This window comes from Scleropages formosus, chromosome 21 (genome assembly GCF_900964775.1).
Source record: "Scleropages formosus chromosome 21, fSclFor1.1, whole genome shotgun sequence".
NCBI lineage: Eukaryota > Metazoa > Chordata > Actinopteri > Osteoglossiformes > Osteoglossidae > Scleropages > Scleropages formosus.
Window position 1 is genome coordinate 17,338,875 of NC_041826.1, and position 16,118 is coordinate 17,354,992.

General features: G+C 45.6%; 1 protein-coding gene across 1 annotated transcript in view; it reads left to right on the forward strand.

The window, feature by feature from the left end:
* The first annotated feature begins 1,798 nt into the window (after positions 1 to 1,798).
* The window catches only part of cped1 (cadherin-like and PC-esterase domain containing 1), a 50,633-nt gene continuing 36,313 nt past the window's right edge, over positions 1,799 to 16,118 (forward strand). Inside the window, exons 1-3 of the mRNA XM_018729775.2 lie at positions 1,799 to 2,408; positions 12,191 to 12,377; positions 15,022 to 15,116. Coding sequence (XP_018585291.1) covers positions 2,124 to 2,408; positions 12,191 to 12,377; positions 15,022 to 15,116 — 567 coding nt within the window. The 5' untranslated portion in view covers positions 1,799 to 2,123. The remainder of the gene's footprint in view (positions 2,409 to 12,190; positions 12,378 to 15,021; positions 15,117 to 16,118) is intronic.

Here is a 16,118-nt window from a genome sequence, read left to right on the forward strand (position 1 = left end):
GGTGAGCGAAAGGACTAGACAAAGTGTAATGTTTCTACCAGAGGGCGCTGTAACTCTTGAAATGGCAGAGCTCTGACCTGATGTCCTTACATTTACCTTTATTCTGTTAGGGATGCTTTTCTCCAAAACCACTTATGTTAAGCTGCTTATTATTTACCCATCATCACTTTCCACCCCTCCTGGTGCATAGGCTCCCAACAAGGGCTCTCCAGGCACCTCTGTCCTACCCATTTATACAGCTGGGTAATTTTAAGGTAACTACCTTGGTCAAGGATATTACAGGTGGGGACTGAACCTATGACTTCTGGGTCTAAAGGCAACAGCTCTAACAAATATGCTACCAGCTGTCCCTGACACCTTTGTCCAATGCGACTTATAATTTTAGAGTATTCTTACAGTATCAATTCCAGTTAATTACCGCTATCAAGAGTACTACAACGGGAGATGGGATTCAAACCAATAACCTTCATATTACATGGGAATAACCCTACTGTACCATGTACTGCCTACTAAAAGCTCCCCATTCAGTATGGGTGGAATATTAGTGCACGCATTTACATATTTTTGCCATCCTAACACTTTCCATCACAGAAAATGTGTGCCTTAGGTTATCCAAGTGCGAGCGCTGGAAAACATCCCGAAAAAGGCACAACACATTAATCAGCGCTCCTTTCCAAGACAATCTCATCACATGTTCACTGTGGAATATCCACTCAAACTTCATATAAGCATCTCGTTTTAAGTATCCTATAGTAAAAGAGAACTGTAATACCCTTGAGCAAGGTACTTACCCTAAAATTGCTCCAGTAAATTACCCAGCTGTATAAATGGGTAAATGAGTATAAGCATGAAATAATTGTGACCTTAACTTTAACATTCAGGTAAGTTGCTTTGGAGACAAGTGTCAGCTAAATGAATAAATGTAAATGTAACGTAACTGCTCTGGCCTCAGGTAAATAGTAAGGGACTGTACTGTAGTGTTTAACTCTGTTCCGCCTAACTTGAAGGTTGTCAGTTCGAATCCCGCACCCTTAATCAAGGTACAGTACTTACCCTGAACTGATTCAGTAAAAATACCGTGTTGCGTAGCTGGGCAAACTATTGGAAAGCTGGTTATCTGACATTGCAAGTCGAGCTGAACAAAGGTGTGAGATTTGCCACGCACGATGTTCCTATTTGTATATAAATTAATATTATCCGTTTGTGTGGATGTTATCTCACAGCTGCGTGCCATTGATAAGAAAATGCACGTGGCTAGTTTCCACCAGGAAAAAGTACTTTTTCGCTCGGAAGTCCTGCAGAAATAGTTAAGGTCCCGCTCCAGATGAACCGTTACGTTACTCTTTACACTGTCCTGTACTGCACTGTACTCGTCTCGTGAGTCCTGTACCGGGGCCAAGTGGTCCCTCACATATAGGAAGTGACTGTTTACTTCTTTTGGGCTTAACAGACACCAGGTGGGTCGAGTTTCTGCGCGGCACACGCGCCCTTCCCACCGCACTCGAACCCTGGGCCTCTCGGAAAAAACTTGGAGGAAGACGCTCCGTCTCACGTGCCAGTGTTGATTGACTGCGTGGGGATCCCGCCGTGGACGGAATTGCCCGCGGGGAGGAGGAGGTCAGAGGCAGGTCCACTTCCACGTCCAGCGCTCTTCTTTCTCGAGGTGGGAAGCGGAGCAAAGGCACCGTATTCGCCGCGCGCTCCACACACACACACACACACACACACACACACACACACACACACAGAGAGAGAGAGAGAGACAGAGGTGTTTTCCCCCGACAGCAGAGAGCGCGCGCGCGGCTCGCGGCGCACATTCGCTGAGTGAAACTTCTCACAACAAACCGTGGACTCTCTCTCTCGCTTATTTTTGGTTCATTTTCTCCGTGAAATGAAGTGACAGCACGAGCGTCGGACACTTTTCAGCGACTCCGCGACGCACTTTTCTCCTAACCCTTGAGAAAGAACCGGGACAGTTGCCTGGGGGATAAGATGGAAACGAAGCATCGCGTGCCCGCCCCGCGCGCTCTCCTGGAGCTCTCTGGGCGGGATGCGTACGAACCCAGCGGGTCTGTTTAACGATTTCCCCCCCCTCGCCCTTCCTCTTTTTTTTAACGTTTTGAATGTTATGCGCGCGGTCCGACGTCTCCGGGATCATGGTCGTCCTCCTCCGACGCCTGTGGACGCGGTGTCCGCGGTGTTTCCCACGCCCCGTGCTGCTCTCGGGGGTGGTCATTTGCGTGTTCTACCAGACCCTGATGGTGCTCCGCGGTCGGTTCAAACCGGTTCCGCCGCTCCAGGGGAACCGCTCGGAACCGAGTGCGGAGAGCCGCTTCCAGGAGCTGCTCCTCAAACACCCGGAGCGCCTCGTTCCTCTTCTCGAGACTTGGCTGCACAACCGCACACACGTGAGTGATGAACAGAAATGTATAAATAATATATTTCCACATCCCCCACCTGACTTAAGACCTTTGAGTTCCAAATTTAATAAGGATGGACGGTCCATCAACTTGAGCTGCGTGCAGCTGATTATTTGGACCAAGCCAGGCAGCAGTTCTAACCACTCCGACCACTCTCTGCACCCCTCAGTAAGTAACACCTCGTGGAGCTCCTCACGCTACTGCTACTCTACAGTACTACTTTTTCCAGTACTACCCCTCTTTCTTTCACATGAAGCGTTTGATTCGTTTTGACGAATGCGCCACTTTACTTTGGTACGGTGACGTGTGTGTGTTTTGTGAAAGTTGAGCTCCGGCTCACGCAGGTGGCGCGGGGCGCGGCGCGGTGCCCAACGCGCTCATTAGTTAGTGACGAGCGCGCGACGCGTTTCGTTCCCTTCTGTTTAATAATAGCGGACGTGGTTCGACCGAGAATCTTCGACGTCCGATTGTCCTCCGCGGAGCTGAGCGACACACACTGCTTTGCCGGACGTCGTTTCTCCGTGGGTGTGGGTATTTTTGGACGTCGCGTGAGCGCGGAGGTCCCGCGCGCGCCGCCCTGTCACAGCGCGCAGCGTCCACGTGGGAGCGGGAGCAGCCGCAGCCTTTCTGTCGCGTCGCCCTCTTTTTCTTTCTTGTTTGTTGGTGACACAAGCCTGTTGTTTGTGGGGTTCCGGGTAGCGCTTCTCTCTCTCCTCTCTGCCTGGGATGTGGATTGAAATCCAGCTCGGTTCTCTCTGTGGATCGTGGGTTTCCTCCCCCACACAGTTAAAAGACGTTAAGTGAATCTAAATTGTCCCTAGGGCCTAGTGTGGGTGACCTAGTAATGGACTGGCTTCCACCTCATCTAGAGTGTACCTTGTCTAGCAAAGCACCCTGTGCCTCTGGGATTGTGTGTGTGTGTGTGTGTGTGTGTGTGTGTGTGTGTGAGAGAGAGAGAGAGAGACACACACACAGACAGACAACTATTTCCCTGTGATGGACTCGCATCCCATCCAGGGTTTACCTTCATGACTTATGCTTCTGGTATAGGTCCCCGAATGGTGGTAATGCGAACTGTGCATCGCTCATTTCTTTACAGTCTAGCACTAAAATTACCAATCTGTACCCAAAACCATAAACATTTAAAACACAATACCGGTGTGATTTTTAAACATACTGCATGATTCTTACAGGGAAATGTTTTTAGGATTCTGTAGAAACATCGCAGGAGCACAGTAAATTCAGCACAATTGCAGCTTAGACATTTGGAAATACAGTTGTTTCTCGCTTTGGAAGAGTTCAGTTGGAGAAATAAGATGTACTTGCATTTATTCATTTAGCTGACACTTTTCCCCAAAGCAACTTACAATGTTAGTTGACCTACAATGCATAGCACACTGGGTATTTTTTATTAATTTTTTTTTTTTTTTTTTAAATTGGAGCAATTTAAGGTAAGTTCCTTGTTAACAGGTACTGCAGCTGAGAATCAAACCTGCAATTGCTGGGTCCAAAGGCAGCAGCTCTAACCACTATGCTACCAGCTGTCCACATATATGCGAATGTCATGATACTCAGCATTTTTGTGTTGACAGAAAAGGAGACTTCACAATTATGAGTCATCAAGAAATGGTTATTGAGAACATCTGGATTCGAGGTAGAGCCAGTCACCACCACGTATTGTTCATTACTGTCCTCAGATGCGAGGAGCATAGCGTAAGAGACGGCACAACACATGCAGAGCAAGATTAGTTCATGCTTCATGTCGCTTCACGTGAGGGTGCGGAGTTGTCCGTGCGCACCACGCTGTCGTGGGCTGTGTAATTTACTGCAGGGCCTGCGGTGCCCTAATAATAAGCCCAGTTGAAACACGAGGAGCAACCTTTTCACCAGTATGATCTTCAGACCATTGAAAAGGAGGTATTGGGAGGTCCTGCCCTCTGCATTCCTTCTCTCAGCAGGGATGTGTGTATATGCGTTGGGTGGCCCCAGGTTCTGCAACCAAATTACATACTTTTTACCCAGGATTGAGGGTAACGACTGTCCATCCGTTTCCCCTGAATCTGCGTTCTGAGATAGTGATGTGTGGGAGGGGTCCTCATACATACAGTTCAATATCCGTGGGAAGCCTTCAGTGTAGAGTTCGCAGCAGAACTTCCCCCCCCCCCCCGCACGAAACCCGTATTCGGCAATTAGAAATATTGATGAAAGTTGTTTTCAGGTCTTTCTTTAATGTACTGTGATGATTAACCACTGGTAACAATGTTGCTGTGCTACAGTGCTGACAAGTAAGAAAATTATAGTAATAATTAAAAAAAGTCATTCTTAAAAACAGGAGTTCAAGCAACAGCCATACAGCACCAATATAGTCCAAAGGGTTTAAGTAAAGCTTAATGAATATAAACGCTAAATACACTTTTCCAGGCAGGACACTTATCGTGTATACAGTCTTTCCCTGCCTTAAGAAGGTGGTACGTTCTAGCAAAGCCCTTCATAAGGTGGACTTTCATAACTTGTTATAATTACCATTATTTTCAGTGGCAAAACTTGTCATGCATTACTGAGTGAGACCCATTTATGCTTTAATATCACCCATTGACACTCATTTATGCTGAAATATCCCAAATCCCTTTAAACTGGGCAGAATTACTTCAACAGGTACTAGTCGTTATCATAATACAACATAACAAGGCAGTTTCCCTTCATTAATCACCCTGTAATACTTCATGGGTTTATTATTGTTATTGTACATCTGACTATCTGGGCTCGTTCGCCTCTTTCCGAGTTCCCACATACCGTACGCTCAAACGCTCACAGAACAAACATACATATTGTGTTCAGTGTTCATGTATTTATTCAGCCTTCTATGCACTGATGGAAAAGATAAAAGAAATGTATGAAACAATGCAAGGACAAAATGACACGGTGTCTAACGGCGGTTAGATTCAACGCGAGTTCGATCCCCGCTCGGTTTGTGGGGGGTTTGCACGTTCTTCCCGCGTTTGTGGGGGTTTGCTCCCAAAGAGGTTTCAGGTGAACCCGTGACTCCAAGTTGTTGATTTTGTGTATATGTGTGTGTGTGTGTGAGAGAGAGAGAGGGCGCACGTGTGTGATGCATCTTTCCACTTTCTTCACATTTGAGTTTTTCCCCCCTCTTGGAGTAGCCATGATGCACTGAAGAGTTAGAATGACAGTACTAGCGGAGAGGTGCTGACCAAACACGTACCCTCGCTGTCGAGATGACCACCTGATGCTACGGTTCCTGCCTCTCTCAACCGTGAGCGTACAGGAGAATCTGAATGATGAAATTGGCCGTTTGTCGGCATAGTTACTTGTCCCCCAGTGTTTTTCGCGATTGCGAGATTTCGTACGCCGATAAAAAGGGGTGATAAATTTGTGTCCTTCATAAACTCAAATTTCCATCAGTAGAACGTTCGTATCTCGGGCGTTGCCTCTACATTGTTGGGCTGCTCCCTTAATCCCGTGTTGTGACCTAGCGAGAGGAGATGCGTGCTTCAGAATGGGAGTGCGCCTTAGCGATCGTTCGGCGGGCCCTACGAAACCCGTCTACCAGCGCAGAGCTATCGCTTGCACTCTTCGAGGAAGTTTCATCAGTGATCTCATTCGGGGTGTTGGCTGGGAGGGACACTTTGTTGGAGAAAAAGCAGGACGAAATGTTTATTGTGGTTGGCAAAGATGCCTCGGCATTTAGCTGTTAGTTTAAACGTAAGAATGACCATAACATCCGGTAATGCTTTTTGAAGACGAGGAGGTCCCTTTTATCAGTACAGCGACCGTACGCACTGGCTTTTACAACAGGGGTGTAAAGTGTTATGATCTGGCGAGTTCTTGCATCCTAAGGGTTTCGGTAGCCCCCAATGGCCTGGAAGATCGTAAGAGCGTGGGGTGTGTGTTCTTGCAGCACAGCAGTTCTGCTGTTTCTATTCGATGGTTTGACCGATGGGGAATGTCACGGTGCTGTTCTAAATGATCATCTTCCTCCGATGATGCAGCAAACGGAAGGGTGCTCCAGGATAATGGCGACTCTCGTCCAAGATTACCCACTCATGTTTGGTTCAAGGAACTTTGAAGTTACCTTTTTCTTAGATGGCAGAAAAATCACAGCAGTATTTTTCAGTCTTCTCTGTTGCTCCCTCTGTTCATCCTGTTCATGTCCCATCCTTCCAGAAGCCCAGCTGTTTCCAGTAGTCAGGGGTTTGATGATGATGTTGAGGAGATGTTTCAGAACTGCTGAATTAAACCATTTGTGTAGATACCAGTGCAGTAGTGGTTTGCAGTCTTCATGATTTGGATTTTGGTGTAAAACAATGTCATATAAAGCCGTCGGTAGTGTTCGGATCTTATTCTGACTGCGTCCCATTGCTGTTGTGCATACGCTCAGTTTAAACATCCTACGATGGGCTTTCTGCAGTCATTCTCATAGCTTTACTGTGTTCCTTTGTGTGGGATATTCTGATACTTGTGCATTGGCAGCAGAGCAGAACTGAACTGCTGGTTTTCCGCTGTGCCGGGACCATGCTAAAGAGCATTTCCACAGGACTGGTGTCTCCGAGTTTGGTATTTTTGCCTTTCTAGGCGGCTGGACAGATCCCACTTTGCACAGTTACAAGTGTAAGTAATGGGAGGTGAACAGGATGACTTAGACTGCGGGTAGTTGGCGTGCTCCTCGTGGCTGAGACTGGACTGAGGTTTTATCCCAGAACTCTGCTCCCTCTGGACCCTTTCCAGTATCTTGACAGTCCCATTCAGACTGGCTGACCTTCCTGGAACAGCCTGTGAAAGTTAGAGGAAATCCTTTAGAACTCGGTTACACTTAAGTTGTATTTTCTGAAATGTGCGTTTAAAATTGGGTGATTTTTTTCGGAGCCCTGTCAGTTGGGTATATATGGTCCACTGCTGTTTTCGCCTTGCTAAAAGGTCTTTAATAAGCATTCCAGGAGTGCCAGAATTCATTGGATCCACATGGTGGGGAACCTCTTATGTAAAGGGCACGTTTTTGGATGGCTTTTCCACATCGCCATACTCGGCGAAAAACAACGTCCAGCTGAACTAATGCGGTGTCCACTGATGAGCACTTGTTTGACATGTTCCAAAACAGTTTTACCTGTGAAAAACTAAATGAAAAAGTGCATCAGGAAAGAGACAATGTTAAAATGGGGAACATTTATCAGTTTAAAAGCTTTCTGGGGGTTTCACCATTCATGCCGTATCTACTTAAACATATTTTTCCCCTGCGCTCAATCGCCATAAAAGTCATTCTTCAGTTTGCTCATGTGAGTCTAATTACAAGGTTAACTATTACTATGCAAATGTGTTATGAATAATATACTTTTTTTTTTTGCATCACTCTTTTATACTAGTGTGACTGGAGCTGGGATTTTACGCTGCCGATGAGTGTGGTTTTAGGGCTTCTTGCTTACCCTTGCAGTGGTATATTTATCCTAGGCCTGAATTTTTTGTCTGTTGGAGCCTGTGGTTACAAAAGGCCACATCCTGTCAGACGGTTTAAAAAAAAACTTTGTGCCAAGTCCTTTGCCAGTTACCGAGGGAGGGATCGGCTCGGAGTGGACAAATAGCTGGAGCCTGGGGCCCTTCCAGCCCCTTTAGAGCAACAACAAAAAACACACCACCATGATTCTCTCCAAGATGCTTAGAAACAGTCAACTGCCCCTTGTATGCAGTTCTTGTTCAGTTCTCTAAAATTGCACCTTTTAAAAACCTTTTTGCTGATTTACTTTACATTAGTCTATCAGTTTTTGCATTTAACATTTTCAGTACAAGATTTAAATAAATGTTTTTTCGCCTTCCTTTTTTGTGCCGTATCAACTGTGTGTGTGGAAGTGTCAGCCAGTCGTTTCTGACTCTCACGGCCAAGAGTGTGGTTTTCTAGGCAAAAGAGGAATGGGAGTGGTTTGCCAATGTCATCTCCCATGTATGTTGGGTGCAAATGCGGGGAGAAATATGGAAACTCCACCTATCCTGAGCTGGACTCCAAACCATGCCTGTCAAGAGGCTCAGGAGCTGCGAAGCACCAGCTTTATCCACTGTAGCACCACGACCCTTTTTATTGACAAATTGTAATATTATTATGCAGCAACTTGCAAAAGTATTCACACCCTTGACAAAATCAGATATGTTATTGCATAATAAAATGATGCATTAATATTTTTCTCTGCAATATTTTAAATACCTTCCCAAGCCACCAAACCTAACTGATATTGATAAGGCATTTAAAATTCATAATTTTGTGAAACTTGTCTGTAAGCTGAATCACACTTGATCGGTACAGATATTTTCTTCTTTCCAGCTCATTTGTGATTTTGTGTGTGTGTGTACAGGAGCTGTAGAATTTTTTTTTTTTTTTTTTTTTTTTTTTTTTTTTTTTTTTTTTTTTTGGTTTTGTTTAAGCCTGACAACACGGTGTGGAGCACGTGAATATTAAGAATAACTTCATGGACTACTGTGCAGCTCTCCTCCTCCTCCTGTCTGCATGCTTTATATTGTCCCACACCAGACTGTCTAAAGTGTGAGTAAGTTTGTGTGGCAGCATTCTCATACATGTAGAGTATTTCACAGTGCGGAGTTCAGCCGACCAACTCGTTGCTTTGCTGTTCCTTCAGACTAAGGACAGTCTAACCGCGGATTGATGGTGATTTCCGGTGGACTCAAAGCTGTCCTGTTGAAAGCGTTCTCCCCAGGGGATGCTGGGTGCAGAAGGGGATGGAGGGTAGAAGACCAGCATCTCGGTGACTCGGGGACATCTGTCCACTCTGAGAGTCGAAGGCCTGACCTTATGGGCACAGGATGCATCGGTGGGCCTTGAATTGTAAAGATAGTAGTATTATTTATAACAAGGTCAGTGTGGTATTTGGTAGCATGCATGCCGGCCTACCGCGGTCAGAAGACCCTTGCAGCTGCTCCCAGAGGTGTTCTGTTGTCACAGCTGATCATCTGGTTATTTAAAAAGACTTCTTCACAGTAATGATATGTTTGGCTAAAGTTGTGAGATGTTTTATGATATGAGGATTGCCACTTTTAAGAAAATGTCACATTTGTTTGCTAATGTGATAAATGTACCTCCCCCAACAAACAACATTCGGGAAAGGGGGGACCTGTCTCTGTTTTGTTTGAATACTGAAGCTTTGCACACACTTCTGCCTGTTGGTACAGAAGTCGCTTTGTACCCATGTGATTGTGGTCATGATAATGCTAACCATTGTCCAAGTGCGCATTTGAGTTTGTCCGCCGTCTGCCCCTGGCAGCTCCCAGGCTCCTTTTCCTCATGCGTAACGGCTTCACGGAGGCAGGAAGTCTTAAATTCTTTACCCCGTGGCCCTTGCGACAAGGTCTTGCACGTGTCACATGTGACGCTTTGGATCAGAGACCGGTGCAGCACACAGCCCCCAGGTGTCGCTCAGAAGCTGAACTCGTGCACCCAAATTATGGTGTTAAATGCATCGTTGCATGTTCGTAACGGTGATTTTTTTTTTTTTTTTTTTAAATTATTTATTTTAAATTAAAAGCACATTGCATTACGCCAGTCAGAAGTAATTCTGTTGTTTAAAAATGCATTTTGCCTGTGTGGCGTGTAACTAAAAACAAATTCAGTTTTAGCTCTGCCTTTGACGCTGCGGTAACTTTTGCTCTTTTCATCATTAGATGTGGCTTCTTGAAAGAGGATTACGAGAGGTTATAGCAGAGAACGCTTTGCCCGCTCTTTGAGTCAGCAAGTGGGGCACTAAAATAACAGTTTATCTCGCAAGAATTTAGCCCATTTCTAGAGAAAATTAGCCCTGGAAAATAATTGCATGTTTGGGGTTGTGAGCAGAGCCTGAAGGGGCTGGAATGGACTGGTATTGTAAGCTTCCTTTCTGAGATTCCCAGATGGAAGCGCTTACTGGCAGCGCCTGCACCACAAATTGTGTGCATGAGCCTGCGGGGGGAGGGCAAGAATGTTCTTTTATTACTTAGATACGATTATATTTGATATATTTTACTGCTTTTTGCTAGTCAATGCAACGTGTCGCGAAAAAAAGTATTAATTTCACCAGGGAAAATTCTGGGTTCGAGAAGCTGTATACAGAAAGTGTGCAGAGCTGTAACGGTAAGTGCACGTACCATGGGATGGCTTTTCAGAGATGTGAGAAAGGCCCACCTAAAGTACCTCTGATTAGTGCAGGATTATGATGCGGTTTACTTTCTCTCTCTCCCGCCTCCTCCGTTGAAGAGCCCTGTTGAAATATCGAGCCGCTGAGAGAATCCCGATACATCTGAAACACAGTTCACTGTGGCAGATTTACGGACGTATGCTCGTGTACACGGACGTGGGGTTTAGGAAATGTGTTTTGATTGGTTGGATTTTTTTGAAGGAAAAAGGCAGATGTTGGCAGTTATCTCTACTGAGGGAGGGTAAAAAGGAGAGTGACACATTCTCTTTAAAGGCGAGTCGTAGATTGACATCGTCCACTGAATCCTTGCGACTGCTTCGTAGCAGGGCGAGGCAGCGGAGCGATCGTAACAAATGGAATATGTTAGCGATGGTGCCCGATGGTTTCCGGTGTGGAGGTCTCTTCATTCATCAGTGTGCTAATTCCAGGCTGCATTTTTACAAATGGCCAAAATGCAATTAATTGCCTGCATCATACTTAATTTTTTATTTAGTTGATGCCTTTTCTCAAGGCAGCATGAAATGTGAAATATAGCAGTGCTGTTTCTTTGGGCAGACGTGGAATTGTTTGATTTGTTTCATTGCAAGGCATCTTAAGGTCTTTCCGTTGAACGGTCTTACGAGTATTGGAGCAACGAGGGTCCATCATTAAGCACTGAATAATGTCCCCCTATGCAGGTCTGGTGCAATTCAGCAGATACCTTCTTGAGTCCAGGTCAGTTGTTGTCTGCCCTGCGTTGTCTTTTTACATTTATTTATTTAGGAGATACTTTCTCCAAAGTGACCTCCAATGAACTCTAGGTAATGGTGTTATCAGCCCACACATCATCTTCACCGCGGTGACTTACACTGCTAGATACACTACTTACACCGGGTCACTCATCCATACATCAGTAGAACACACTCTCTCTGTCACTCACACACTATGGGGGGACCTGAACAGCATGTCTTTGGACTGTGGGAGGAAACCCACACAGACATTGGGAGAACAGGCAAACCACACAGACTAAGCAGGGATCCAACCCACATCCTGTCACACCACCCAGATGCTGTGAGACAGCAGCGCTACTTGCTGTGCCCCCGTGTCGCCCTGCTTGGCTCTGAAAGTTCCATTGATGTTCTATTGGTGCTGGTAATCATTAGTAATCATGCCTCATTCAAATTACATTTGCCAAATAATAAAAAGGGTTTAAACTTGCCAAGCTGGTCAGATAGGAACACTAAGGATCATAAACACTTATAACTTCTACAGTAAGACTTGGGTGTTGTAAACTACCGATTCTCCAAACTACACCCAAAATGTCTGTGGCTGGTGGCCTGGCTTTTGTGTCCTAATTTGGTCCAGACTGGAGTCCTGAGGGTGGTATGTCTCGGGAGGAAGAAGTAGGGGTGCAAGACATTACTCAAGTCACTGAATTTCATGCAGAGCTTAAGGAGCCTAAGTTGTACATGCAGCACATACTGTTCCACCCAAAACCTCAGCTGCAGCTTTAGCTTTGGAGCTTAGACTTTAGAATATGCAGACCTTAAAGATGTCATGTGGGAACCATTGCCGAATCTGCTCTGATCTTTTGTTCCCCTCCAGGTGGACAAAGCCCAGCACAACCGACCCGGCTGGGCCGGCAGAGCGGTGGTGCTGATAGGCCAGCACTTGGCCTCCCACACAGAGGTCCAGCTGTACCAACGGGTTCTGCAGCAGCACGGCTATTCGGTCAGCTTGGATCGCTACGCCGAGACCAGCGCCGTGCTCCGCCAGGACACTGGGCCACCAGGTAGCAAGGCATTGTAGGAACTGGCTTTATGACAGGTTCTTTCAGGACTGAGCGTGCACAACTTCTGGAGTCCGTGATCAGGATTACCTTGAACTTGCAGTCAGTGAGTAGCTCAGCAGGTTCCCTTTGTCCTCCATTTCAGTTTACAACGATTGTGGCCACTGCAGTGGTTGAGACATCGAATTTGCTCTTTCACTAACTTCAGCTTTCACAACTTCACCCTTGATATACTTTTGGTTTTATTACTGACGATAAGTTATCTGAAAATCAGACAGTAGTAGCACTTCAGTAGTTTAGATCATCTTACAGGTTATACACGATGTTTAGTGAATCTTTGGTTGGCTTTCAATCATTTCTGCATCCATTTGCTGCATTGTAAAATACTGTAGGGGTGATGAGCTTTGTTTTTTCATAAGAGCACTCCATATATCATAGTTCCTGTAGTCATGCCTATATGTTATTTTGGATGGAGTTCCAAAGTATAAACACTCTGGTGTTGCTCCGCTGAAGCAGTTATGAGTTTTGGGATTTATTCCTCTGTTCCTGCTTGATTTCCCATTGATGACTTTACTGCAGGTGTGAAGCAGGTGGCTGCTGTCTCATTGTACAATGACCGAAGCAAGCCGAGTTCTGCGTGTTTCCGCACCTCTTAGTCATGAGAAGGAAAAGCCAGTTTGCTGTTCAAGGAGTGTCAGGGGTCACTAGGCATGGAGATCCTTCACCTTGCCCAGCAGCTCCACAACAAGGTCCTGCGGTCTACCAAGGTCTTCAAAAGGGGCCTTCAAAGAGTCTTCTCAGCAAAGAATTAGCTTAGCAAAGTTTTCACTTACTAAATCTGTGATGCATGAATGCTTATACTTTCAGATTAGCGTCCAAGTAAAATGTTGGCATTTCCCGGACTCTGTCCAGTTGCCTTCCCCATTCCCTTACTCCCCCATCCCGAGGACAAGGGTCATTGTGGCTTCAAAGGCCTTCTCGACACTCTCCTTCTCCTCGCCTAGAAAAACATGGTGGGTCTGACTTTCCATGCGATCGTGAGAGCTACGATCCGATTTGTGTGAGCTTACTGGCGTAAAGAACTTGCCGTGAAAATAAATGTGCTGTGAGATGTCAAAGGTTTTAAGACTAAGTAGGTCTTCCTCAATCTTTCTGTTAGTTGTATAAAATTGTCTCATTTAATAATGAGATGCTATTATGTCTCAAAGCAGGGACAGCTGGTAGTGTAGTGGTTAGAGCTACTGCCTTTAGATCTGCCTCTAGTACCATTGAGCAAGATCCTTACCCTAAATTGCTTCAGTAAAAAATTACCCACCTGTGTAAATGGCTAAATCTTTGTGAGAAACTTAATGTTTTAAGTTGCTTTGGGGAAAAGCATCAGCTAAATGCAATAATCATAAGTTACTGTATCTCATATGATGCTCTAAGGAAGATGTGATATTTCTGTGTAAAGACATTCTCCCTTTTGTTTCACATAAATCAACCCTTATATCAGGGAGCAGCAGGGCTGTCGCTGTTAACTTCGTCTAGCATTGAGAAAAGTCAGCTTAAAATGTTGAGACGTTTGCCAGGGTGCTGCCATCATGCATACCATCACTGTATGCTAGCAGCCAGCATCCTGTTATTATAATATAACGTTTCATCAAGGGACTCCTTTAAGGCGATAAAAATAGCCCCTCATTACCAGGGGTCAGTTCCTATGCCATATCAGGGCTGACGAGTCAATTGGAAAGGCAGACTGACGCCGCTTGTTTGGGCCTTGAAGGATGAGCGCTGCTCTCTACCAGTTCATCTCCAGCATTGAACTTGTGCCAGAGTTGCTGAGTGACACGGCAGAAATCCTTTTTAAACAGCAATAAACCGACACGTCGTACATAAAACATAACGTGTCTTCCAGGGGGAAATGTTTATTACACAGTGATCGAGCATGTGATGGATTGGCCTACCCTCTAAGGAGAGGATCGGTTCAGCTCTCTGTCGAACCCGGGTTTGAAGGAACCTTCCCCTCATTCGTTCCGCAACCGTACGATGGGACGGATTCCTCCCCCGAAAACTCTGCGCCGCTTCCTCGGGTGGCTCCGACTGACGAAATCAAAAACAGATGTGTTCCCTTCTCCTGGCTTACTGGAAGGTGCAGAGGAAAAGATTATATAAAAGTTTTTCATCTCCATTATTGAAGGGTTACAAAAGCAGTTTTAAATTGTTTGAGAAAGGACCACCTAAGAAGATACTCCAACACACTGATTATGGTTTGTACACATACACGGTGTAGAAGCTGAAGCTGTTACTGCTACCCCGATTCCAATACTCTGTCAGAGACGAAAAGGAGGTTATTTTTTTCTCTCCCACATGATTTGTTGAGGCCCTGTCGAACTCCAAGTGTAGTGAAAGCGTAATTATTCTTTTTATGTATGACATGTGAGTAAAAACGTGTACATATAAAATCTCCAAACATATTGGGTGGCTGTCAATAACATTTTCTCTATATATATATTACACTTCTTTGATCTCTACTGTGAAATTCATTAAATATAGTAGAAATGTAAGGGTATACAGTATGTCATATAGCTGCACAGTACGTAAATATGTGAGTAATCTGATATTTTTATGTTTCCATTTCTCCATTCTCTGCCTCTTGCTGTTTCAGGTAGCAGACCGTGGGCAATCCTAATCTGTCTTCAAGGCTCTGAGAAGGACTGTCACAAAAGAGCCACCTCGTACCGCCTTTGGGCTCATCAGCAGGTGAGACGTCTGCGAGCCGCCGTTAGTTCCCGAGATCGCTCGGAGACACGAGGAACCCTGTCTTCAGCCTCCGGTCTCCTTCGAGCGAGCATCTATAAACATCAACGGAATTAGTCATTTTTCCGATTTACGTATTACTGTATTCAGCTGGGGGAAGCATGTACTGTACCAGAGCTATACGTTGACTTGGTATCGCAGAGGCTGCAGCTTCCAGTCCCACTCTGCACTACTCTGCTTACTCTTGTCGTTCTAGCGGATTGCTCTGGTAGCAAATACCCAGCTGTATAAATGGACCACGTACTGTACGGTACAGGAAGGCTGGAGAGGTAGGGCTTCCAGAATGAGTGTTTATTGCAGGGGAAAAAGAAATATGTAAATACAAAACGGCAACAGATTTTTGGCCTCAAGCATTTATAACAGTGGACACTGGGTCATGTGGAACATGAAAAGCAGTGGAAAGGGGAGGTTTCTTTCGATGGGCCCTTATCGGGTGCGCTCCGCTCGGAGCCCTCGCATCTCCAGGCCACGGAGGAGAGGAGAACTCGGGAGCGGGCGGCCCACTCGTCTGCTCTCCCTGACGCCGCATGGAAATTAGATCTCCTGAATTCTTCAGAAAAATATTTTTAGAAGAAGCTGGCCCACAGATGTCCTCAGTTTGATTAGAGGGAAAACATTCCTGCACAAATCGGAGGGAAAAACAGAGAATCCCAGTGTGTCGCCTCGCTGCGGCTAAGGCTGCCCCCGGGCGCGTAACACTTTGTCACGCTGACGCACATCATCCGAGCCACATTCCCTGGCAACCGGCAAAGTGAAGAAATGTATAATAGTAGGTAGTTGTTTGGAATAAACCATGAAGTCGTCTCATGTTGGATTCAATAACAAATGTCCTGGTTGACAAAAAAAAGTATCTGGGAGGTAAGCGAGTTCCTGATCTTTATGCTTCGAGCGCTTTGGCCTCTGTTGCATCACAAGGAGTGCTTTGCAGGTGATGGTTCGACCGTG